The 25,616-nt window shown below is 42.2% G+C and overlaps 2 protein-coding genes and 1 long non-coding RNA gene across 4 annotated transcripts; 2 read left to right on the top strand and 1 right to left on the bottom strand.

Annotated features, from left to right (window-relative positions):
* Positions 1-1,164: 1,164 nt before the first annotated feature.
* On the top strand, positions 1,165-15,254 carry LOC143420266 (uncharacterized). Of its 2 annotated transcripts, XR_013100081.1 has the most exons (3): positions 1,165-1,485; positions 9,017-9,157; positions 15,119-15,254. It is a non-coding gene; the product is annotated as an uncharacterized LOC143420266 (long non-coding RNA). The 2 variants fall into 2 exon arrangements; XR_013100080.1 differs by lacking the exons at positions 9,017-9,157; positions 15,119-15,254 and adding an exon at positions 8,099-8,465.
* On the bottom strand, positions 10,560-18,100 carry LOC143420265 (uncharacterized). The gene is made up of 11 exons (XM_076888029.1): positions 17,838-18,100; positions 17,464-17,616; positions 16,399-16,475; positions 15,860-16,190; positions 15,397-15,636; positions 15,116-15,239; positions 14,894-14,999; positions 14,556-14,794; positions 14,305-14,460; positions 12,352-14,207; positions 10,560-12,258 (listed from the first exon to the last, which is right to left on the bottom strand). The coding sequence occupies exons 1-10, from the start codon at positions 17,902-17,904 to the stop codon at positions 14,039-14,041; spliced, it is 1,662 nt and encodes a 553-aa protein (XP_076744144.1). The 5' UTR covers positions 17,905-18,100; the 3' UTR covers positions 10,560-12,258; positions 12,352-14,038.
* A 34-nt stretch (positions 18,101-18,134) lies between these two features.
* Positions 18,135-22,662, top strand: LOC106674823 (leucine-rich repeat-containing protein 31-like). Its single transcript, XM_076888028.1, has 5 exons — positions 18,135-18,844; positions 19,230-19,332; positions 19,658-19,822; positions 19,973-20,128; positions 20,402-22,662. Exons 2-5 carry the CDS (start codon positions 19,278-19,280, stop codon positions 20,857-20,859), a joined length of 834 nt encoding a protein of 277 aa, XP_076744143.1. The 5' UTR covers positions 18,135-18,844; positions 19,230-19,277; the 3' UTR covers positions 20,860-22,662.
* Positions 22,663-25,616: the final 2,954 nt, after the last annotated feature.

Genomic DNA, 25,616 nt, shown 5'->3' with positions numbered 1-25,616 from the left:
GGATACACCGTAATAACATGGGAATGGTTGGTGATATTAAAGTCCTGTTTGTGGCACATTAGTATATGTGAGGGGGCAAACTCCTCAAGATGGGTGGTGACCATGGTGGCCATTTAGAAGTCGGCCATCTTGGATACAACTTTTGTTTTTTCAATAGGAAGAGGGCCATGTGACACATCAAACTTATTGGTAATGTCAAAGAAAAACAATGGTGTGCTTGGTTTCAACGTAAATGTATTCTTTCATGAGTTATCTATAAGTGTCTCATTGTTCACAGCCATTGACAGGTCGAAGAGGTCAACACGTGAGGAGCGGTTCGAAATTGTGTTGATATCTGGTGAACGCAGTAATCGGGTCATTGCAGCAGATTTCAATGCAAGACACCCTACGAGACCACCCATCTCCCATGCTACAGTTAGCAAACTGTTTGCTAAGTTTTGTGAAACTGGTTCAGTGTTGGATTTGCCAAAATGTGGACACAAAAAAACTGTCACTAATGAGGAAACATCAGTGGCTGTCCTAGCTTCATTCAGCAAGAGCCCACAGCGTAGCACTTACCGCATGTCACTGGAGAGTGGCATTAGTCGAACATCCCTTCGGCGGATATTAGCTACTCACAAATGGCACCCTTACAAACTCCAGCTACTGCAGCATCTCAACGAGGATGACCCAGATCGGCGCACAAAATTTGCAGAATGGGCAAAACAAAAATTGAAACAGGACCCTCAGTTCACGCAGAAGATTTTGTTCAGTGATGAGGCAAACTTTTATGTGAATGGTGAAGTTAACCAACCAAACCACCGCTATTGGTCTGACACTGACCCACATTGGATGGATCCCTCCAAGACTGTTGGAACAACAAAAGTGATGGTTTGGTGTGGTATATGGGGTACAACGATAGTGGGTCCATTCTTCATCAATGGAAATGTAACCCAGTGAGTTTACACGGCTCAGTAATGCACAACAACATGTATTGTTAATTGGGATTTATCATTACTCTATTAATCACTGAGTTGAGCTAAAGTAAATCAATAGTAAAAGATAAATACTATAAATATAAGAATAAAACCCAAAGAGTATATTTACAGTAACACCCCTACTGGTTAGGAAGGAACAAGCCCCGCCTTCCCCTGCTCTGTACTGTCACGTGCTCAGACACAGAGAGAGACGGAGGCGCAAGAGACCATTGCTGATTTTCACCGCAAAGCTTTTCGCTGGAACATAACTATTAACTTGATAAATTGAGCAAATATCCATACCGGAGATCTGCATGGACCTTGGAGAAACGGACCTGATTTATTGTGAACATTTCGGACCTTGAAACCATCGCAGTGAGTCAGAAGCTGTTAAGCTAACCTTGAAGCTAAAAAGCTAACAAGAGGTTAACAGGGAATATAATGGCCCAATTTCAATGTTGTATATTTGCGCGGGAGCGGATGAAGTGGACAAGATCCTCTCTGAGAGTTGAACATTAGAAGTGTGCTGGTGAGTTAAACTGGGACTGGGCGAATCAGGCTAATTGAAAAGCTAACTAGCCTAATGCTCATAGCTGCAGCTGTAGCTGACCAGGTTTTCACTTTTTTTTTTTTTTTTTTTTTTTTTTTAAACATTAAACTTTATTAAGAAACAGTATACAGAACATGTATACAATCAGAACAAAATTAACATATGCCAGGGGGTGTAATACAAAGAATTACAAACATTCAAATAATTTGTAATTACTACAAATAGTAATAGTTTTCATAGCCTTTTTGTTAAGTGATCCACTAATCAATTTTATGTAACATAAAACATCATTATAGTAATGTTTAAAATTAGGTTTTTTGTTACTGTATTTGCATTTGTGAAAATAAAATTTAGCTAAGATAACTAATAAGTTTATTATAAAGTAAACATCTTCTTTTTTTTGCCTTCGAAAGAAACAAAATACAACATTTTCCCATTTCACAGTAAAGTCATTATAGAGATGTCCAGCAATGAATCTACTGAAGTCTTTCCAAAATGTTCTAGCGAATGAACAGATCCAGAAGAGGTGTTGCACAGTCTCAGGATGGCTTCCACAAAATCCACAGTTCACATTTATGTCCCTTTTGAACTTTGTCATGTAATGATTAGCAGGATAAAATTTATGCAATATTTTAAATGAGACTTCCTTCACTTTATTCGTTACCAGATACTTGTTAGGAATTGACCATACTCTTTTCCAGTTAATGTCACTGACAAAGGAATTCCAATAAGAGACCACATGTGGGATAGTTAGAGATTCTGTCTGGAACAAAGCACGAATATTCTTATTACTTTTACTGTGGTTTGTTAGACAGATTCTTCCTATGTGTGAATCTAAAGGGTTGGGGAGAGAAACAGATGATATGCAAGGTTGAATACCTTTAAAAAGCATTATAATACCCGTAGGTATTGCATCAAATAATATGGCATATTCTTTGGGTGTGGCTGGAAATTTATAGGTGTTTAAGAATTCTGAGTAGGACATGAGCTGCCCATTAGGATTAAACAGCTGATTCACTAAAACAATCCGTTTCTCAACCCACCTAGAAAAAAATAATGATTTATTTTTATACACTATGTTCCTATTATTCCAAATTGAATACGTATGGGGTGTAAAGTTGTGTTTATATATAAGGGACCAAGCTAATAGAACTTGCTTATGAAACATCGAGAGCTTTTCTGGAAGCTTATCTATATTATAATCACAACCTAAGATAAAACTTAGACCACCAAACTTAGAGAAAATGTAGTGAGGAATAAAATTCCAAATGGATACCGGATTTTTAAGAAAATGTTTAGCCCAATTAATCTTAAATGTATTGTTTAGAGTAGTAAAATCCAAAACATTGAGACCACCGTGTTCATAGTCATTCATCAATACACTTTTTCTGATGTAATGTGTCCGGTTTTTCCAAAGGAAGTTGAAGAGCATTCGGTCGATATCCTTACAAGTTTTGCCGTCCACATGCAGAGAAATTGCTGCATAAGTCAGTCGAGACAGACCTTCTGCTTTTGAGAGCAATACCCTTCCTCTTAAACTTAAATCTCTCTGCAACCATTGATTTAATTTGGTTTGAGATTTTTTAATAATTGGGGGAAAATTTAGTAAAATTCTGTCTTTTGTATCTTTGCAGATAATCAGACCTAAATATGTTGCTTCATTTTTAACTGTTATATTACAAATACTCTGAACATTACACTCTTTGACAGGTAATAACTGACATTTATTTAAGTTTAGGACCAATCCAGACCCTTTTGAGAAATCCTCTATTACACTTAAAGCAATTGGCACTTGGCTAGCATTTTTAAGAAAAATTGTGGTATCATCTGCCAATTGACTGATGACAATCTCTCTGTCTGCTATGTTTATACCCTTCACAGGGCTATTCGAAATATGAGAGGCAAGAATTTGGGTGCAAAGTAAAAAAAGATAAGGGCTAATCGGGCAACCTTGGCGTACACCTCAATTAAGACTAAAACGAGAAGTGGTGCCATTTTTCATTCTAATAGAACTATTAGCATTGGAATACAGAGTTTTGATAGCTCTGCAGAAGATATCACCAAAACCAAATTTCTGAAGTGTAAGAAATATAAATTCATGCTCAATTGAGTCAAAGGCTTTATAGAAGTCCAGGAGAAGGATAAATGAGTCATCAGATATTAATGCTGAGTAGTCCAGAATATCCAAGACGAGTCTAATAAGTCCCTGAGTAAGGCTGGGAGGAAGAGTGCCCCTTTCAATACTTTCATTATAAACCTGCAACAAAAAGGGTGCAAGCTGACAAGAAAATGATTTATAGAATTCAGCCACCAGCCCATCTGTGCCCGGAGATTTGTTGTTTTTAAGAAATTCAATAGATGTCAATATCTCTTTTTCAGTAATTGGACTGTCACAAAAAAGCCTATCAGCACTTTTAATCATTTTAACATTGTTTACAGAGTCAATAAATTGGGTAGCGACCTTTGCGTTATAATTGGATCCATACAACTTTGAGTAGAAATTACAACAAAATTGAGAGATAATTTTTGCATCATCACTGACCGTACCATTTATATTCAATTTATGAATAGTATTGGTTTTAGATCTATGTTTTTCTAAGCGGAAAAAATAAGCAGAATTCTGCTCTCCCTCCTCTATCCACCTTTTTCTTGAACGAACGAAAGCTCCTTCAGCTTTCTGGCGGTAAATCTCATCCAGTTTAGATTGAAAGGACCTAAGATGTAAACTATCCTCTTCCGAGACCTCGTCTGGTGGGAGTTGATATATTGCGGAAATTTGAACAATTAGATTTTCTTCTTCTGCTGCCCTTGACTTAGCTATTTTTGCCCCATACTGTCTCAACATTTTACTTGTCTCAAATTTAAAAATTTCCCAGTTTGTGCTATAGGAATTCTCAATATTAGCCTTGTGTATAAAGTGTTTTAACAGTCGTGTAATTTCAGATTTTACAATTGTATGGCTCAGAAGCGAGCTATTTAATTTCCAATAGGAGGATCTATTAATTGCAATAGTAGGAAAGAGTTGCAGATTAATATATATTGCTCTATGATCCGTAAGTGGAGTTGTAAGGATATTGACCGTAACACTGTCCTTTGATAGACTACTTGATATTAACCAGAAATCAATACGTGATTTCCTTGAACCAGAACGGTTACTCCAGGTAAAAGATATATCATCAGGAAATTTGTCTCTCCAAATATCAGTTACATTAAATTTATCCATAAATGTTTCCAATCTCAAATTATTCCTAAAATGTTGTGCTGGTGGCCATCTGTCTATAGTGTCATTTAGTGAAACATTAAAATCTCCTCCAATTATTAAGTTTGAACTGGGATATTTAGAGAGCCAAAAACTAATCCTTGTATCTAAAGAGTCAATTAAATTATCATTTTCAGGTTTGGTATTATAGCCATATAAATTGACAATTATGAAAATGGAGTGATTGTATTCTACTATCAGACAAATATAATGACCCAAAGAGTCACAATCTGAATGTAGAACAATACCTTCGAAGCTACCTTTGAGAGTTGTGACCCCAGCTGACCTCTCTGTGCCATGCGAATACCAAACATCGTTACCCCACTGAGACTTCCAGAAGTTCACATCAGCAGATACAGAATGGCTTTCTTGGAAAAAACAAAAATGACTTTTATATTTCTTAGCAAACAAAAATAAGGCTTTACGTTTACAGATCTGTCTCAACCCCCTGGCATTTAGGGAAACAATAGAAAATGACAATTAAGAAAACAAAAAATAAACAGCTAGAAATTTAAAGAACCAATATTGTGTGCTTAACAAAAAATAAACCTCACTAAGGGACCGAGCATTGCAAGGATGAAAACAACTCGGCAGAAATACACGAAATATTTTTTAGGATACAACTCTGGTGCTGAAACTTAAAGTGTCCTCACACTATAAATGAGGCATAGACTTAATGATCCAAAACGCCAGAAGGATCAATGAAAAACAGCCAACCAAGTCCAAGCAACTGTGCAACATTGTAGGGTCTTTTCCATTCCTTAGCTTCCCCCATATTCACCTCTCATTCTGAAGACGGGAAAACTTCTGTCCCATTAACAAAACCCCGGCATCCAACGTAATAGGCCTTTTTATTTTCTCTGCGAGCCTTCTCGATAATGGGCCACAACTTGCTCCGGCGCTCCCTCTCTTCTCTGGAAAGGTCCTCAGCAAACTTCAAGTCCCGGTTTTCCTTTAAGAATGGAGATGTCTTAGCTGCTTTCCACAGGCTATCTCTGGTTCTGCGGGAGATGAACTGGATGATAATAGGTCTGGGACTGGTGTTGTTTGGGCGTTTGGAGCCGACCCGATGTACGGTGTCAATGGTGTCATAAAGTTGGTTTTTACATTCAGGCAACGTAGCCTGACAAATCTCAACAGCAACCTTCCATGTATCCTCCTGTTGTTCTTCTTTGACACCAAACAGCCTGAGGTTCCACCGTCTGGAATATCGCTCGAGATCTGTGATTCTTTGCTGGTTTTTATCCATACGCTCTTCCTCTTTGGAGATTTTCTGCTCCAATGTGCCCACTCTGCATTTGACATCTTTTATCTCTTCGCATGCAAAGTCCACAGTTTTTCTGATCCCGTCAATCTGTAGTGCAAGGTTATCCATTCTTTCGTTTATTAGTTTTGATAGAGTTTCAACAATATCCACGCTATCTCCCTTTGAATGCATCGCTTTCTTTGGCGCCGGAGACTGGCTGGGTGAGACGGGTAGAGGTGGAAACTCGTCCATTACGTCCTCAGTTATTGGGAGAGGTAGTGAAAGAGCCGTATAGTCATGGCAGTTGTCAAGCAGTGGGTTCACTGACCCGGTTGTTTGGCTAGCATTAGCCTTTAGCAGTAGCTTCGTCTTGGAGCTAGACGAGGGTCTTTTATTGTCACGCTGTGACATTTTATCTCTTAATTGATCAAAATCAGTCCTTTTCTGGCTTAAATACCGTAAAAGCTTCTAAGGTCTGAGTTGACACAGTGTTGCTACCGTATTATAAGGTTACATTTGCTAAGCTCGGCAGTAAGCGTGTACTTACTCGGCCATCTTGGAACGCCCCCCCGACCAGGTTTTCACTGTGGGAGAACACACGGGGTGTCACTGTCACTACCCGATCCGTACCGGAAACCCGATCGGTACCCCGCATGCGCGAAAGGTTTCTACTTCCGGTCATAGCGTTTTACGATAGTTAAAGGTCAGAGTATCTGTTAAGATGTTAAGAATAACAAGTATATCTTAAAATGTTTGCAATGATGAAGCATTTCAGTACAATGTAGACAAAAACGAAAAATAAAAAGATAGTTACGGATCAGGACTCCCCGATCCTTACTGCGCATGTGTAAAGTCTGACCGTACAAATCGAGTCTACCCGATCCGTACCGCGCATGTGCAGATGTTTTCTTCTTCTTCTGTTCGTTTAATGGCAGTGTACTCCCCAGTGTACGAGGATACCGCCACCTGCTGACCGAGCGAATAAACCCTATTATAAACTGAATTAGCGTCATTACAAACGTGTGTTAAATTTGATTTAGCGATAGTCGAGTGTGTTTATGCTTGTCTGTGAGGAGAGGATTGTTGGAATAGTGATGATTATGATGTGCGCTATCACTGTCAATTGTCAGTAAACACTTCATCTGGCTGCTGAATCTACACGTGAGATATTACAAAGTCTGCATTATTAACTCTGTAATTAGGCGCCATTCTCCTTATTTTACGGTGCTGTTGCTCAATCGGGGGACACTCTCTGTTGAGGAGAAAAGCATGAATTTCTTTGTATACCGATTATTCATTGTTTAAATGTCCCGGGCAGTCGAAAAGGAGGCAGAGCTGTTGAGAAATGCTAGGAGCTAACTGGGCGCTAACCGTATCATTCAAATATATTGGATGTCGCAATGTTGGCAGAGAGGAAGTGACGTAAGATTCGCGCATGCGGGGTACCGATCGGGTTTCCGGTACGGATCGGGTAGTGACACGGGGTTTCTCACGGAGTTCAGCCATTTTGAGCACTCAGCTTGTGTGCTGATGATGTTCTAGTATTACTTGTTGAATATTAAATGCACTAAAATTAGATGATGGAATAAGTTAATGTTGATCTTAAAGGTCATGAATCTACTTTATTTTGTTACATTTGATGCTCGAGCGGCACTGGATAGATGTCTGTGTGTATTCTTACTGTGCTGATACGTTACCACATACTGTAAAACTACAGCCTGTGGGTTTTTGTATATTCTTTTCATAATTTTATTCTGTACATTGAGTGTAAATAATATATTGCTTCATTGCTATGCAGTGTAAAGCAATGCTCCTTTAATTCAGTTAAAGGGCAATACTGTAAAAAAAAATCTACCATAGTTTATGGTTTATTTCTGATTTCTGATAGAAATGTGCACATTGATGATAGAATAAGCTGATTGTGACTTAAAGATTGCATTCATGATTAAGATGCACTGTATAGACTATAGTTAGAAATTAGAATTAATGTTTTGTGCTTGTTTTGTTATAGCACTTACATTATTTACACATGGCCATGTATATCATTAGAGTGTGAACTGAATTAGTAATAGTCCTGTTGTTTACAGGCTAGGTTTTTTTATGGGATCGTGAGACCTGGATCTCTTCCTGACGAGGAAGATGGCGAACCTTTCCCTTTGAACCGAACCACAGCCATTCTGAGTTGGCCCAGAAGGGCAGGTTGCTCTTCTCTCACGAACAATTGCAACAGTGCGGTAGGACGAAATCGCACCAATCACAAACTTTTGACCTATTGGATTTGACTTGACTGAACACTGACTATTAAGCCGGCAAGACTGACATATCTGAGCTGAGATAGGATTCTGACTGTTATTATTATTGCTGTCACTGTATTTTATTTTATGTTTTCATTCCTGTTCATGAAATGCTGTTAAATTGTTGCTAAATAGTTTAATACAATTCATAGCAACTTTACCTGTGGCTCCAGTCATTCTTCTCCACGCAACTCACTTTATCCCTCCTACGAATCTAGCTATTGGCCCATTCTCTCCATCTTACTTTAATTTCCCCTACCCTATCCTGTACTTGGCTACAGAAACCTCAAGGCCACTGGATGTTTGAAATTGCTACATGATGATGTGTTTCCCTCTTTATGCACTGAAGCTGGCACGTTCCCTGAGTTTTTCCAGCAAGATGGTGCACCACCACATTATGGGTGCCAGGTCTGAGCATTCCTAGATGAACAGTTTCCTGGAAAGTGGATTGGTCATGTCATGGGCCAGTTGAATGGCCCCCAAGATCTCCCGATCTGACCCCCTTAGACTTTTATCTTTGGGGTCATCTGAAGGCAATTGTCTATGGTGTGAAGATACGAGATGTGCAGCACCTGAAACTATGGATACTGGATGCCTGTGCTGGCATTTCTCCTGCGGTGTTGCTATCAGTGTGTGAAGAGTGGGAGAAGAGGGTTGCATTGACAATCCAACACAATGGGCAGCACATTAACCACTAACCCTCCTATGCAGGGAAAGACACATACACCGGTGGCGAGGCGGCCGCCGATCGACCGGTGGTGGCTAACGTGGAGCTCAATCGTGGATAAGGGAAACCGAAGGCAGGAGAAGCAGGCTGCTGCCGGTCCGAGCGTGAGGTGAACTGAATTTCAGGTAAGAAGTTACGAACTGCACTCTATTTGGGTCAGATATAAACCGAGTTTAGGTGTAGTTTATTTTCGTTGTGCTGACAGTTACAATAACTCGTTCTGCGTGCTAGCTAGCACGACAGCTGTGTGCACCTAAGTTACTGATGTTGAACTTTATGACAGCCTCCCCTGTCATTCTCTCGCCTGTTGAAACTTCAATCATGAAACTGATCAATGATCGGCTTTTCTCTCGTTTGTTCATTGCGCTAAACAACAGCAGCACGGTTAAGCTTGATCAGCTGTTGTTAGAATTCATTTAATTTTAATTTCTAGTATCAGCTGATGTTTGCTGGAGCCACAGCTGTAAAAAAGGGCTGGTCGAAACCAGGAGATGTCCTTACTGAATCATCAGAGCTGAACTGGTGATGGAGAAACAGGTTTACCTTTTAGGTGACATGAATGAGTTGAAGGAAAGTTATCAACTGTTTCTGAGAGACAAATAACACCAAGCTCCTTTTTTTGTGTAGCTGACAGCTGGTAACTGTGCAGGGGCGGATCTAGCAAAGCTTTTGCCAGGGGGCCAGGTAGGGCATTAACAGGGAGAGGGGGACACAAAGATATACTTTTCTTTCTTGCTCTCATATAAAATATTTACCTTTTATTAAATAGTTATCTGAATCTTACAACCAAAGTTTGTATAATAATACACAAGATTGGCTGTAGACCATTGTTAATCATTCAGAACACTGTGTAAAAATAACAAAAAACAAAAAGTGAATGCAAAAGTGCATAAATATTTATTTTACGTGTTTGATGTGTGTGGCAGGGCGTGGTCTGCAGTGCCGCTGCAGGGGAGGTGGACCCACGGGCGTAAAGTCTGTGCTCTCTCGGCTGGTTTTTTTTTGGTGTGTGTTGGGCTGTGAGTTGAAAAGCTACAGCTGGCTGTGTGGGTACACCAACCATGTGTGAAAAGTGGTCCATAACGTAATGCTTCAAAGCGTGTTCATGCAAACATTGTTGGGTCTGCCGTGGTACAATGGGACTTCTGCTCATGAACCTCTGTGCACAGCGTCTGCAAATCGGGGCTGTACGAAGTCACCTCATCTTTACACAAAACTGTAAGCTGTCATCTGTGAGGCGCGAGCGGTGTTTGTTTTTACCATAGTTCATGGTGGAGAATGGCTGCTCTGCTGAGTTTTGCTCTCTGTAGCCGTATGAATGGCAAACTACACTGATTAGCAGCAGCATAGGCAGACTTAAAAATTTTTCTGAAATTTTCGCTTTCTAGTATTTATTTAATATTTCTTTATGTTATAAAAATGACTTTGAATCCTGATAAAAATTCAAAATCATGGGTTAAAAATGAAAACAAGAGAACTAAGAATGTATTAATATTTGTTGACAGAAAAACAGAAACTGTATATGTGCAACCAAAGTGCCGTTTTAATTCAGATGAAAAAAAAGGGATTTATTCATTCATTGTCCATTCAGGATCTTAAAAATGTGATAATAATAATGAAATAATACAAATAATGTAATAATAAGAATGATGTAATAATAATTAATGTAAATCTAAATAATATTGTCCTTCAGAGAAATAGTTTGTAGTCCTGAAGATGGAGAAGTTTACTCCCGCAGAGCGACTGGGACTGTCTGTGGTCATGATGGTTGAACCTCCAACGACTTTCCCAGCTTAGCCTCAGAGTGCTGCTGCTACTGTAGCAGCCACTCTTCTCCTCTGTACTCGTCAGGACTTGCATTGTCACATCTGGGGAACCCAGGCCCTGCTGGAGAGGAGAGCCTAGTCTGGATGCTGACCTGCTGCCTGTAATTATTAGCCTTTTTCAGGCTCTTGTTACGTTCTGGTCCCGGCAAGTAAATAAACGTAACAAATAGTTTGCCCCACTCACTTCCCACCCACGCACAAACCCCAACAACGACACCTTTTTCAAGTATTTAAGCAGCCATTTATTTTCATCGGCAGTGAGCAATGCCAAAACAATAAACAAAACTCCCTATAAAACAATCCCTACTCTTCCCTACACCAAAATAAAAAGAAGCCAAAACAAAAGACAAGTCACTTAACTAACTATCTAACGAAAAACAGGAGAAAACTTGTTCAACAAAAGAAAACGGCTTCTCACGGCTACTAGGCTGCGACAATGAAAGTTATACAGCAAAGGAACAAAAAGTGACCGCCACTTGTTAACTTATTTACAATTATTTACATGGCAAGGCTAGAGGTACACGTGAATACTCCAGCCTGCACTACAATGACACAACACACAACTCCCTGCTCATGGCAAAAAAAACACACGCGGTTCTCAATGGATGAGGGGATGGCACGGCGGGTGCCCCTTGGAGACCATCTGGGCGGGCTACCGGAAGACGGAAAACTGTGAGCAGGAACCGAAAACACCACTTTGTGTGTCAACACAAACTCATCAGCCCGTATAGCAGCAGCGGCGAGAGTCGTAACCTTCTGTTCATTTAAGTAGGTTACCACAGTGTCTGGTAGTTGGTTTTTAAACTCTTCCAACGTCACCAACTCACCCAGGTCATTCAAGGTTTTTACTGCTGTAGCATGACACCACTTATCAAACAGAGTTTTCTTTTCTCTGGCAAACTCCACATAGGTCTGGTTGGCGGATTTTTTCCCATTCCTAAATCTCTGCCTGTAAGCCTCTGGCACAAGCTCGTAAGCACGCAGGACAGCAGCCTTCACCATATCATAGTCAAAACTGTCCTCCAGAGAAAGAGCGGTGCACACCTCTTGAGCTTTCCCCACCAATCTACATTGGAGTAGAAGAGACCACACATCTTTTGGCCAGTGCAGCGCACCTGCGATACGCTCAAACACTGTGAAATACGAATCCACCTCAGTTTCCCGAAACGCCGGCACCATTTTGATGTGTTTACTCGCATCAAAGCCACCACCTGGCATCAAGGCCGGTGGCTGCGGAGATGGCGACTGCGGGGATAATGACTCCGGGGAGGGTGCCTGCGGGGATGGTGACTGGATGGTGAGCCCTGATCCTCAAGTGCATAGCTTCCACCTCCAACTGCTGTTTCTTTAGCTCCACCTCCTTAATGCGCAGCGTTACCCGCAGCTCCTCCGCAGAAGGGCTAGGTGGAGAAGGGAGATTTTTCAGTGGGGCAAAAACACCAGCAACAGACACACACACAGCCTGCACTACAATGACACAACACACAACTGACCGAGTCAACGGGGTTCCAAAAAGCACTCCCAGGTGACTGTCATCCGGACGTTAAGTACTGGAGGTGGTCCATCAATTATCCAGTCCGAAGATATGTAGAGACTCCACCCAGATACCTAGCAGCCACGCCCAGGTGTCCACCTCCTAGGAGAGAAAAAAGGGAAAATACCGCCAGTGGGAGGCACAACACCAACAAACACATCACTGGGTCATAACAGTTTCCCCCACCCAAAAAAAATCAAACATCCAACCCCACACAAAGATGTTTGATTTACGACCTAGAGAGGGCATCAGCCATAACATTCTCTAAGCTCTTATATATCGGATCTCAATGTTGAAATCCTGTAGGAGTAAGGACCAACGCATGAGGCGCTGGTTGCTGTTTTAGAAATTTTCTAGAAAAGAAACAGACTGGGTGGTCAATGCCATTTTCATCCTCCTGCACGAGCACTGCACCCGCCCCCAAAACACTGGCGTCCACCTCTGAATCCTTGGCCCCTCAGGAACCGCCCAGGGACACCAAAAGTCTCCAGATTGCGCTTTCGCTCCTCTGCCCACGTCAGTCTGAGCCCATTATCAGATGAGATGTTGTCAAAGAAAGACTTTGCTTTGTCATAGTAGCACTTTGGACCAAAATGATCCTCCCCCGAACTCAGCTGCAACCCCACCTTTTCTCTTCCCTCAGAATTCCCATCTTTTAGATTCAGCCCCTCCTGTAACTTCTTCTCAAGCGCCTCCTTAATGAATTGCGCGTTGGAGGAATCAAAATCAAAGTCTGTGTCAAATTTAAGGGGTGGGAGATGGAGCATTAGCCACCATCAGCTGGCCTCTTCTGCGGTTCCTGTGCCGTCGAGGTCCTTGTCTTTTTCTAGCAGGTGGCCTGGTTTCAGCATTTTGCTGCTGACTGTCCTGAAAAGTGACTCTACTTGGGTCTGATTGCATGGTGGCTTCAATGACCCTTGTGGTTTGAATATTTGTTCTTCTCGTCCCCTTGGGCTGCCTCCTATTCTGCTGCTGCTGTTGCTGGGATCCACTCGCACCTCTCCTCTGCCTAAATGTCTTTACACTGACGGTTTGAACAGCCTTTGATGTGGCACGATCGAAACCACTGTTATTTGTAAGTGGTATATCAACTACTTCTGGCGACGGAAAAACTGTGCCGCCAGCTAGATCGTTTCCCAAGATGATGTCAATACCTGCAACCGGTAACTGGGGTCGCACCCCAAGCTTAACCTCACCAGACAAAAACTGAGATGAAAGCTGCACCAAGTGTAAAGGAACCCGTATTACACACATCCTAACTCCCCAGGCTAACACATCCGCCCCACAACAGGATTGAGCTGAAAACGGTAAGACCCCCTCACGAATGAGCGACTGTTTCGCACCAGTGTCTCGCAAAATACTGACAGGAGTCCGCCGATCTTCTCCTATCAAGGAAACAAAGCCGTTTGACACAAACGGCTTAAACTCCTTATCTACTTTATCATTTTCGGGTGCCATCACCTCCCCCCAGGTAGGAGAGTTTGTCTGTAGAAGGATTATTGGGGAAGGAGATGTACCCTCCCTGGTCATTTCTTTTCTCTTCAGAGCAGGGCAAACCGCAATAAGGTGTAAGGCAGAAACACTAGCAACAGCCCCCAGCTCAACCTCCCCCGCAGGACCCGGCTCACCAAACAACCCCTTGTCCGTCAACTGGACACACAGGAACTCCCTAAGCTCTTTCTTCTTCGCAGGACGCCTGTCTTTTTCAGGCTCTTCTCCACAGGACGCCTGTCTTTTTCAGGGACAATCTTCACCCACAAATTCATAAAGTCCTTGTGAAGGGTCAGTTTCTCAATGATTGTTCGCCCATGGTACCTGTGGAAGATTACAGTTGTCATTAATTTTCATTAATTGTGTAAACTCACAGAAAATAAAACATTGATGCACTTCAAACCCATTTAAAAGTACCCACCTGGCTTCAGGTGCAGCATCCCCTGCCATTCTAGAGGCAGCAATTAGAAATCTTTCAGTGAAGGTTCCTGTTTTCAGGGTGACGGCTGCTCCAAGTTTGTCAGCCAGCTGGTGCAGGTGTTGAGCCGTGCTATTCCTCACTGCAACACAGCGATGGCTGAGCAAGGACAATATTAGACACACAACTCAGTGAACATGATCTCTCTTTCATGTCTTCTAATAAAATCACTACAGCTTCTTCTCTCCTCTTACGTCAGTCCTGTGTTAAACAGAGCGCTCAGAATCCGTCCATGGCTGCAATTTTCCACCATGGCATCAAGCGCCAGATTGACCTCCTGATGTAGAAAGTTGTTGTTGGTCATTGCAAGCTTCAGCAATAGAGCTCGGCCTGTTGTTTCAACTTCTGGGTCCATTGTTCTCTGGAGCTGAATGTAGAGCTCATTGATGGCATGTATGGCCTCAAAGGCTATTGCTGAGCGTTGGTTTTTCACCTAAAATGTGAGTGAAAATCATCAGTTGAGGCTGTAGTATGCACTTGAAGGGAAACTAGCTGCATGAAACGCATATAAGAAACATAAAGTGTGCAATACCTCCTCAATGAGGACCAGACACACTTCATGTAGTTTAGTCTTCAGGATGTCCGAGTGGTGCTTTGCCAGAGACTGAATAGTTTGCAAGCCGTGTCTTTTCTTAATCCTGTATTTACACAACACAACATTGAACACGACTTCAGGAACACCACAAATAACACAGCCACATTATGCAGCACTGTTTCTGTGCAGTATTTAATGTCTCCTTACTACGTTTCTTACCAGTCGTCTGAAGACAGCAGACTAAAGCTGTGGGACAGGCTCTCTACAGGTGTAGCTACAGGCGGGAGTTTGACCCTGCTCTCTCTTGGATTATTCTGACTGCACTGACTGTCTGCTTTCTTGTCTGATAATCAACGAGGTTAGTAAAAAGAAACTTTCATTTCTTCTAATTCGAAGCATGATGCAGTGATTAATTGTTCATTAAAATCTTTTTAAAAAATCTCTTAATTTAAAGTTTGATTATTCAGCATCTTCTACAGTTACTGAGGAAAACCACTTACCGTCTATAGGGACGACTTTTGCACGGCGCAGCAGCGTCCCAGGCCGAGGTCCTCGTTTTTGCGGTATGGGAACTGTTGGAGGTTTTGGAGTCAAAGGCTTTACTGCAGTAAATGTTTTGGTTGGTACTGTGTGTCCAGGTGAGGTTACAATCCCATCCTGGAAATGCTGCAGTTTTTCCAAAATAGGCCCAAATTTGTCTTTTGCTGTCAAGACTCTTATTCCACGAATGACCTTCGTGTCTGTTTAGACAAAAAAATAACTAAATAACTACAAATTGACATCTTACAAAAACAACAATAAACATTTTTCTTCCTGATTTTTTTTTTCTTCAAAAAAGCATATAAAATGAATGGACAGCAAGAATGTGTAATTTAGCATTAAAATAGATAATCTACAGTGTCAAATTTTAAAATCTAAACTAACTGATTAACAGCAGGTGTAACCACTAAAGAAAAGCATCACCTTTGAACCGACCTGCTCCTGAATGTTTAGCAGAGAAAACAGGCAATTGCGATGGACAAGCTGCTCGAGGAGGTGGAGGAACTGGAGTGAGCGGTGTCATCTCAACAGGACTAACAATGAAAGGAATGGCCCTCAGATCACTTGGTGTGTGTGTGTCTGCAGAGCTGAGGCTACTCAGACTTCTTTCAGGGTCCTCCTGATTCCAAAAGGGGTCATCCAAACAGTTCCAGCTTCCCTGGACTATCTCTGGAGAGCCTGCGCATTGCTCAGGTAAAGGTGGGAGTTGCACAGCATAATCTCTGGGTCTCTGTGCGATATGCAATGTGTCTGCCTGTTGAAAGAACACATTTGTCTTACTGCTCTGAGCTTTGTGAAAGTCCAGGATCCTGGACTCTGTGGTGAAGCGCTGACAGTTGCTCTGTCTACAGTGACTTACACAAAAATTACACTGTGCAAAGCAGCAAAATATAACACATCTCTCAGAAACATTTACATTTGATCAGCAGAGAAGTCAAGAATGAGTATGTTTAGTTACTTACATCTCCACCTGTGCGCTTTCTCTGAATCAAATCTTCAAAGCGATGGAAAAAGTTATCTGATGTCTTTTCAGACATGCCTGAGATAAAAAGTGAACAAATTGTTTAGAAATAGAAAGTTAGTGAGTGCTGCTCAGTGTGTGAGTGGCAAGTTCTAACTGAGCTGCTCAGTAAATAACTGTTATGATGTGGAACTCACAGAGCATTTTTTGAAAATATTCATATATATACACTATTTTGTGTTTACAAAAATATCAGACATGTCTAAATCAAAGGCAGGTTATGATCTCTAATTATGATCTTTAATCAACAAATTTAAATAGACGTCCTAATCACAGCTTCTAAAACTAGACAACACTATACTGATAAATTCATATAAAACAGCAAAAAGGAGATAAAAGCACTGTCATAAATAGAGAAATAAGTACAGTAAATAAATAAATACAGTTTTTAAAAAATATAGAAAAAAAACATGTGTCATTTGTTACAACGACAACAAAATAGCAGCTTGGACAAAGCTGTTTCTTCAAGCTTCGCCTGCATTTAGGGTCTGCAAACCTCTGTCCCACAGGAAGAAGCTGAAATCCTCCAATAAGGGGTGGGAGTCATTTAAAGTAGAGTAACTCATCCTCTACAACTGCCTAGTATTCAAGGACTCTATGTTAAGATGCTCTAACATGGTACAGTACCTTCAGAAACGCCTCAAATTTCTTAGATACTGAAAATTAAATCTCTTCTCAGGAACCTTTTCTCCATTCAGTAGAAGTAGATCTAGTATTCATTTTAAAGTTCTAATGAAGACAGCAGACTAAAGCTGTGGGACAGGCTCTCTACAGGTGTAGCTACAGGCGGGAGTTTGACCCTGCTCTCTCTTGGATTATTCTGACTGCACTGACTGTCTGCTTTCTTGTCTGATAATCAACGAGGTTAGTAAAAAGAAACTGTCATTTCTTCTAATTCGAAGCATGATGCAGTGATTAATTGTTCATTAAAATCTTTTTAAAAAATCTCTTAATTTAAAGTTTGATTATTCAGCATCTTCTACAGTTACTGAGGAAAACCACTTACTGTCTATAGGGACGACTTTTGCACGGGGCAGCAGCGTCCCAGGCCGAGGTCCTCGTTTTTGCGGTATGGGAACTGTTGGAGGTTTTGGAGTCAAAATAGGCCCAAATTTGTCTTTTGCTGTCAAGACTCTTATTCCACGAATGAACTTCGTGTCTGTTTAGACAAAAAATAACTAAATAACTACAAATTGACATCTTACAAAAACAACAATAAACATTTTTCTTCCTGATTTTTTTTTCTTCAAAAAAGCATATAAAATGAATGGACAGCAAGAATGTGTAATTTAGCATTAAAATAGATAATCTACAGTGTCAAATTTTAAAATCTAAACTAACTGATTAACAGCAGGTGTAACCACTAAAGAAAAGCATCACCTTTGAACCGCAATTGCGATGGACAAGCTGCTCGAGGAGGTGGAGGAACTGGAGTGAGCGGTGTCATCTCAACAGGACTAACAATGAAAGGAATGGCCCTCAGATCACTTGGTGTGTGTGTGTCTGCAGAGCTGAGGCTACTCAGACTTCTTTCAGGGTCCTCCTGATTCCAAAAGGGGTCATCCAAACAGTTCCAGCTTCTCTGGACTCTCTGTGGAGAGCCTGCGCATTGCTCAGGTAAAGGTGGGAGTTGCACAGCATAATCTCTGGATCTCTGTGCGATATGCAATGTGTCTGCCTGTTGAAAGAACACATTTGTCTTACTGCTCTGAGCTTTGTGAAAGTCCAGGATCCTGGACTCTGTGGTGAAGCGCTGACAGTTGCTCTGTCTACAGTGACTTACACAAAAATTACACTGTGCAAAGCAGCAAAATATAACACATCTCTCAGAAACATTTACATTTGATCAGCAGAGAAGTCAAGAATGAGTATGTTTAGTTACTTACATCTCCACCTGTGCGCTTTCTCTGAATCAAATCTTCAAAGCGATGGAAAAAGTTATCTGATGTCTTTTCAGACATGCCTGAGATAAAAAGTGAACAAATTGTTTAGAAATAGAAAGTTAGTGAGTGCTGCTCAGTGTGTGAGTGGCAAGTTCTAACTGAGCTGCTCAGTAAATAACTGTTATGATGTGGAACTCACAGAGCATTTTTTGAAAATATTCATATATATACACTATTTTGTGTTTACATGGCAACGGGAGGAAACAACCCGGCAAAATAACACATGACAGCGAGATAAATTTATTGGATTGCCAGTCAGAGAAGTGTGATTCGTCACTCCAGTAAACACATCTCCACTGCTTTAGAGTCCAGTGTTGAGATGCTTAAATCACTCCATCTGACGCTTTGCATTGTGTTTGTCAGTGTAAGGCTGGGATGCAGCTGCTCAGCCATGGAAACCAATGAAGTTTGGACATCTGTAACAACAGCAGACTGCAGATATTGGTGACTTAAGTGCACTATGAGCCTTAGCATCAGCTGACTCGCTGTCATTTCCAATTACTTCCACTTTGTTATAATATCACTAACAGCTGACTATGGAATATTTAATAGCGAGGAAATTTCATGACTGGACTTGTTGCACTGGTGCATCCTATCACATTACCATGCTGGAATTCATTCAGTTCCTGAGAGCGACTCGTCCTTTCACACATGTTTGTAGAAGTAGTCTGCATGCCTAGGTGCTTGATTTAATACACCTGTGTCCATGGAAGTGATTGGAACACATTAATTGAATGATTTGGATGGGTTAGGGAATACTTTTGGCAACATAGTGTATGCCTGACCTTACAAACTCTATGATTATAACAGTCATTTTCACTGTTTTCAGAACACAAGTTATGGTTGGAGATATCATGACCGCCACCCCACCATACAGATGTTTTGGGAGGTATTTGATGAACTAACTGAAGAGCAGAGGAAAGATTTCCTTCGTAAGTACTTGCTGAAGCCTCCATTATGATATGTTACTGAAATCACACTGTATCATATAAAACATTAGATTTTTCTGCGCTTTACCAAGATACATTAGAGAGCAGCATTGTTCTGATTAATATACTGTAAAGCTGCTTCTAGCTGGTGGACTGAGCCGCCTCACCTTTCACCTGGCTCACGTCACACACCTGGAGAGACTCGACCTCCACCTGTGTTGCCTCACGCGAGATGATCTAGAGGCTCTGAGTCAGTTGCTACCAATCTCACACGCCGGACACTAATCGCATGCTCGCTGCAGCAGTCATGTGACTCGTTGTTTTTCAGTCCAGGTGCTGCCCTCTCTCACTGCACTGACCGAGCTTGATGTGTCATCCAATAAGGAAGTGGGAGGTGTGGTCCACCTGCTGGTCTCCGCCCTCCCTGCGACACAAATGAGGAGGCTGCCATTCAACAGCTGCTACATGAGCAACGAGTCCTTCACTGCTCTGGGTAACACACACACACACACACACACACACACACACACACACACACACACACACTTGTTTATTTATAGAAGTTTTCCTTCAAGTCATTCTCCCTGAATACCTCTTCCACCCTCTAGCCTGAAATGGTGAAAACTTTGTGTTTATGCATCAGCCCTGGCGGTGTCCTATCTGCGCACGGTGGATATTTCCTGGTGTAAAGTGGTTGGCGGTCACTTGGCGCTCCTGCTGGATGCTCTGCAGCCATCAGTCGTCAGCGAGCTCCGTCTTTGCAGCTGCGAGCTCACCACTGATGACATGCAACATCTGGGTAACTAACACACAATGACATTATACTTTTTCTTTTTTGGTCTGTAGTGGATCATTAGGCTGCATAAATGTATATTAAGACAAGTAAAGCCTGAAGGAAATTGATATTTCTTTCATTTATTTCATGCTGCCAGCATCTGTAGCTGTCGTATAAAACAAAACAATGAAACTATTCGGTGTTATTTTTGTCTCCATCAGAAACATTGTGAACAAAACAGTAAAGTGAACAGGCATAAAGTGATCAGTTATCAATGGGTCCTCTTCCTCTGTGCAGCTGCCGTGTGCAGACGGGGCTGTCTCTCCTCACTCCGTGCACTGGATCTGTCCTACAACAGCTTGGTGGGAGACAACGGTTGGTGCAGTCTGTTTGCAGCAGGAGGTCTGGGCTCTCTGGAAGACGTGGATGTCAGTTTGCGACCTTCAACCTCTGCTCCGTGCTCAGCCTGGCTGCCCGCTCTGCTCCGAGCTCTGCCTCAAATTTCGGCGCTGGCTCGACTGGCCATGCAGAGGTGGACAGCTGACTGTCAGGAGAGAGAGCAGCTCAGGTACTGTCTGAAAAAGAGGAGCGTCCTGCTGGAAAGGGATCCAGATTTACAAGACACATCATCAGCATGTAAAGGGAACAGTCAGGAGAGCCTAGAAGAGAGTCAGCCTGAGGAGATTGGAGCGGACCGCACTGGAATTTACTGTCAAAGAGCGACCCACTTTGTTGCTTTATTATTATTTTTTTAAGTCTCTGTTACCACAAGAAGGTCAGTGTTGAGGTCAGCTGCATCACGTCTGATGTAAACTGTGTCACACGTGATGGTTTCAGGGAATACTGGGAACTTACAGAGTTAAGCACAGCTGGTGTGGGTTATCATATTTGTCGTCTCTCACCTTGGCTGCAGGGTCTGGGTCTTTCCAATGCAGCAGTCCTAACACTTGAGACACACATGCCGAGAAGTGGGGATACCTGGAAATGGACAAAGGCTTTCAGCAGAGTTTTAAAGCAGCTATTCAGGAAAAGAGCTGTGAATTATCTGCATACCTTGTTAGGTAATCAGCTATTTTGGGGTTCTTTAACAAATCAACCAAAAGGTCGACTGAGTATTTTCTCGTCAGAGTACCTTCACCGTTCACGATGATGTTGAGCACAAGCTGGAGCGTTTGATGGATGTTCTTTGCATCAAAGAGCTACGAGGAAATCCCAGAGATTAGAGACAGGATATTATGTGAATCAGCATGAATGTTGTTTGTTGTTCAACAGATAAAAACAAGAAGAGAAAATAGAAACAAAGTAAAAAAGGAACAATTGTTTCTGCCGTTAAGAAAAAAAAATGAGTCATGGCAGAGACCTGCAGAAGTCTTGAGTCTCATTTGATGACATTTTGTCAGATTGCCTTGTAATTTAAAAAAAACAAAACTGTTTTTTGAGCAAAAGTTCTCCAGGTTTTTTTGGAGTTCTTTCAAAGTTTTCTTATTTTTGGACGTTAGCTGCTTTTTCACTCTTTTTCAGTCCAGTCTGTGCATCTGAACATTTACAGAAAGATTTCTTTGTTTCGTCTTTAGACACTTTGTTAAACGCAGATCCCAGCAGAGTTCGCCTACCTTCTCTCCAACCTTCTCAGGTTTTGTGGATATTATACATGGTTATGCTGAGGATATGTCGGCTACTTTCCACTGGAAATGCCTTTTGGTTAAACTGTCAGCGAGGAATTTGCACTGTTACATTTTTATATAACTTTAATGCAAAAAAAACAGCTGCTTGTTTAAGTGAAAATACACTGATGGGGTTTTTTTCTATTCATGAACAGGAGTGTGATCAGTTTAATAAAAGAAAAAATAACCATAACCAAGATATGAGGGGAAATCTTGGACAAATACAAGCAGACTGGAGCAGCCAGCGTTCAAAACACCGACGTTCAAGGTAACAGAAGGTTCCCGAGCCACATCCACCCAGCTGGTTTCTGTGTTTCTTGTGTATTTGTGTACACTGTGACTTCATGGCTGTCTTGGGCTCCAGCTCTTGTTTTGGTGTCTCATTAATTTGATTTAATGTCCTGCTTAGTGATAACATCACTCTTGGCCTCCCTGCACTGGCTTCCAATTGAATTTAGGATTCATTTTCAAGTTCTTTTATTGGTTTTTAAATCTTTAAATGGTCTGGCACCTGCTGAAGCCCTATGTCCCCACTCGTTCGCTCCGGTCAGCTGAGCAGCTGTTGCTCTCAGTCCCCAAATCACGGCTGAAACTGAGAGGAGACCGAGCGTTCTCTATCGTGGCTCCTAAGCTTTGGAATAATCTTCCTCTTCACATTAGGCAATCGACATCAGTGCTGGTTTTTAAATCCAGATTGAAAAAGCATTTTTATTCACTGGCTTTTGACTCAGTGGTTGACTGACTTGTATTTTATTGTTTTTCGCTATGTTTATTATTGTATCGTATTTATTATTCTTATGGTATCTATTATGTTTCTATTGTTCAGCAGTTTGGTCAGCCTTGTGTGTTTTTAAAGTGCTATATAAATAAACAATGATGATGATGATGAACATAGTAACGTGTGTTGGGTTGCTCTGTCTTCAGACTCACTGTCAGACTGATTAGACAGTGAGTCTGAAGGTGAGAGTCCTCACTGCCCACGCCTGTCTTTGGGTCTGACCAACACCGTTTCCTGTGTGTCATTCCCCCCTCGCCTTCCCCCCATCCGTCCTGTCTGCACTGACCTCTCCAATAAAGACAAAAGGCCTCATTTTCTGAAACTCTTCCTATCCCATCACCTTGCGAAGAATCACTTCACCATGTTGATTAATAAGGACGGTGGGAATGGTTTGAAGTCTCGTCACAGAAAATGTGCCAAAGGCAAAGAATCTGAGCTTGAAATAAAATGAAATGAAAGATCAGCCCCACACAGGGGTTAAATTCAGATGGAAACTCTTATCACACAAAGAGAACAAGCGAATAAATATATCTGAGTGTGGCCCCTCGACTGTCACAGTGTAGCTGACATTTGATCTTATCATGTGTTAAAGCTATTTTAATTACTGAAGAGAACCAGTGTCAAACTCAGCCCAAGTATGGTTGTACGTTAATCCTTAAAGCAACAACGTTTTTAAAGTTGCAGCGTCATTTTTACACCACACCTAAAATCCCACTAATCGTCCGGGCTCTTCACCCTATGACCACACGCTGGGGTATCTAACACCACATGACCCAAATGGAAACTATGTCAGCTGAAAGAAACCCATCGAAATGTGCAACACTTAAAACTTTGCCTGATTGGAGCATGGCTTCAAATACAGCCCTGAAAACAGACAGGCGGTCGTTGGCATTTCGCCCTCGTTCCTGAGAGACTACATCGATGTATCAGTCAACAAATGAACTACTGTGGCGTCACAGCTGGGGCCTTCTCTGTGTCGTTTATAACACAGAGAAGGACCCAGCTGTGACGCTGAAGTGGTATCTTTAAATTAGCTGTAGGTGTGAATGCTTGTCTGTCTCTCTGTTAGCTTTGCAACAGACTGGTGATATTCAGAGTGCACCATATGTCTGGTATTATTTCCCTTCCAAATTAGTGCTTCCTCTTAGTTGCTGGTCTAAATTTGTTTCCTTTCATGTTCAGGCCGTGTTAGTGTTGTCTCTGTGTGTAGCAGGTTTTGTCTCCATGTTTGTTTCACTGTCTGCCTGTCTGTCTCTGTATTCTGTACTTCTGATAGACGTCTAATTTTGCCAGTCCCTCTTTTTGTGCGCCTTGTACCTTGTCACTCTCTGTGACCGCGTCTCACTTTGCCAGTTCCCATGTATTTAGTCAGTTAATGGTGGTCTGAGTAACCCTCACCACTTTGTTCTCCAGTGTCTTTGTTCCTGTTCATCCTACATATTTTCCCCCATTTGTTATTTATTTCTGCTGTTTGCTATTTATATTTTATTCCTGCACAGTTTGCTTGAAGCACTCATATTTTGTCTATTCTATTCATGTGGATCTTATCTTTCTATTTCCTTGCTTCCTTTTCTGTTTACTTTGCTTCTTGCCCGTGTTTCGTCCTTTTGCGGTGTCTGTGTTTTTTTAATCCTATGGTCTCTTTTAAGTTTGTTTGTCTCTTTACTTCTTCAAACTGAATTCAAAGTGGAGCAAATGCTATATAACATTCTCATAGTCTCATTCACACTAACGTTGGTTCTGTATCTTGTAACCAAAGGAAGCTTCAGCATGCAGACTGGAGCCAGCGATCAAAACACGTGCTTCCTATTTTATTTTGTTGGTTATGTTGAGTTTTGCTGTAACTGTCTCATTACTCCTGATTTGTCCCTGCCGTCTCCTCTTCCCTAATGACCGTCCTGTGTGTTTATTGTTTAATCTTCTCCTTTCGTCACCCAGCTTCACTGGTCATGTTTCCTAGTGTTATCCCCCAGTATAGGTTTCTGAGTTTCTCAGTTCCCTGTCAGATATTTCATATCATTCTCTCCGTCCAAAATAAACAGGCTGCCTTTAGTTTATCCTTGCCAGCCTGTGAGTCTGCATTTGGGTCTTCTTTTTTCATAACAAATGATCATACTCCCCGCAGATTGTGATAGTGACACCTCCAGGCCATGCTGCAACTCTCTGGAGCTTTCCGCTCTTCAGGAACTCTCTCTGCAGGAGGGGGAGATACAGGAGAGGTGGAGGAAGATCTCAGCCTGGGCGTCTATTGTCTTATGTAGTCTGGAAGATGAGTGGATGGTGGGGTGGGTGCAGTTTTCTCTGTGGTGGGGTTGGGTGGACTGTCCCGGGCTCTGTGGGGCCGGGAGGCGCTGCTGCACTGGGCCCCGGTCTGGATGGGCCTGGGACCCCTTTCCCTGGCGGGGCGCGGAGTATGGGGGTGTCACCAGGGTGCAGAGGAGGCTACCCCCCCTCTGTCCCCTTCTGGCTGCCTCTGCCTCAATTTTATCCCACAACTTAGACATTCACATTACTCACACTCTCATTACACATACATATAGGATCTTGGGGGTGGGCACAATACATGGATACATGGATACATGGATACACGATACATGTACACCCCACCCCTGGTGTCGTTGCCCACCTCTCAATTTTAAATACACGTAGACATTGAGGGCTATCAGGAGGGACTATGCGCTTACCTGCTGCTCTCTGGCAGGTAGCTCCATGCCCTCCTGGGTTTTAAATGCACCTTAGAACACACATGCATCAACACTACAATGAGCGGGTGGAGGGAGGTTTGGAGTCTTCTCTCACCCCCATTCTCTGCGGCCTGCTGGAGCGGGGGGGCTAGGAGGAGGAGTTGGCCGTCCGACTGCGGTCTGGAGTGTGGGGCCTCCCTGCTGCTGCGGAGTTGGGGTGGTCTGCCTCTCCCCACCGCAGGGAAAAGGGTAACACCACCTGGGTCTGGGTGCAGTTCCCCCTCCAGGGGCAAGGGTACCTAGACCCGGTTCGTAGAGTACGCTTGGGGAGTGTGATCGTGTGTACAGCGTCTCTTTATGTCTGTCTCCACGTTGGTTGAGTGTGG

This window comes from Maylandia zebra, linkage group LG9, assembly GCF_041146795.1.
Source record: "Maylandia zebra isolate NMK-2024a linkage group LG9, Mzebra_GT3a, whole genome shotgun sequence".
Taxonomy (NCBI): Eukaryota; Metazoa; Chordata; class Actinopteri; order Cichliformes; family Cichlidae; genus Maylandia; species Maylandia zebra.
This window is presented reverse-complemented; position numbering and strand designations above follow the sequence as displayed.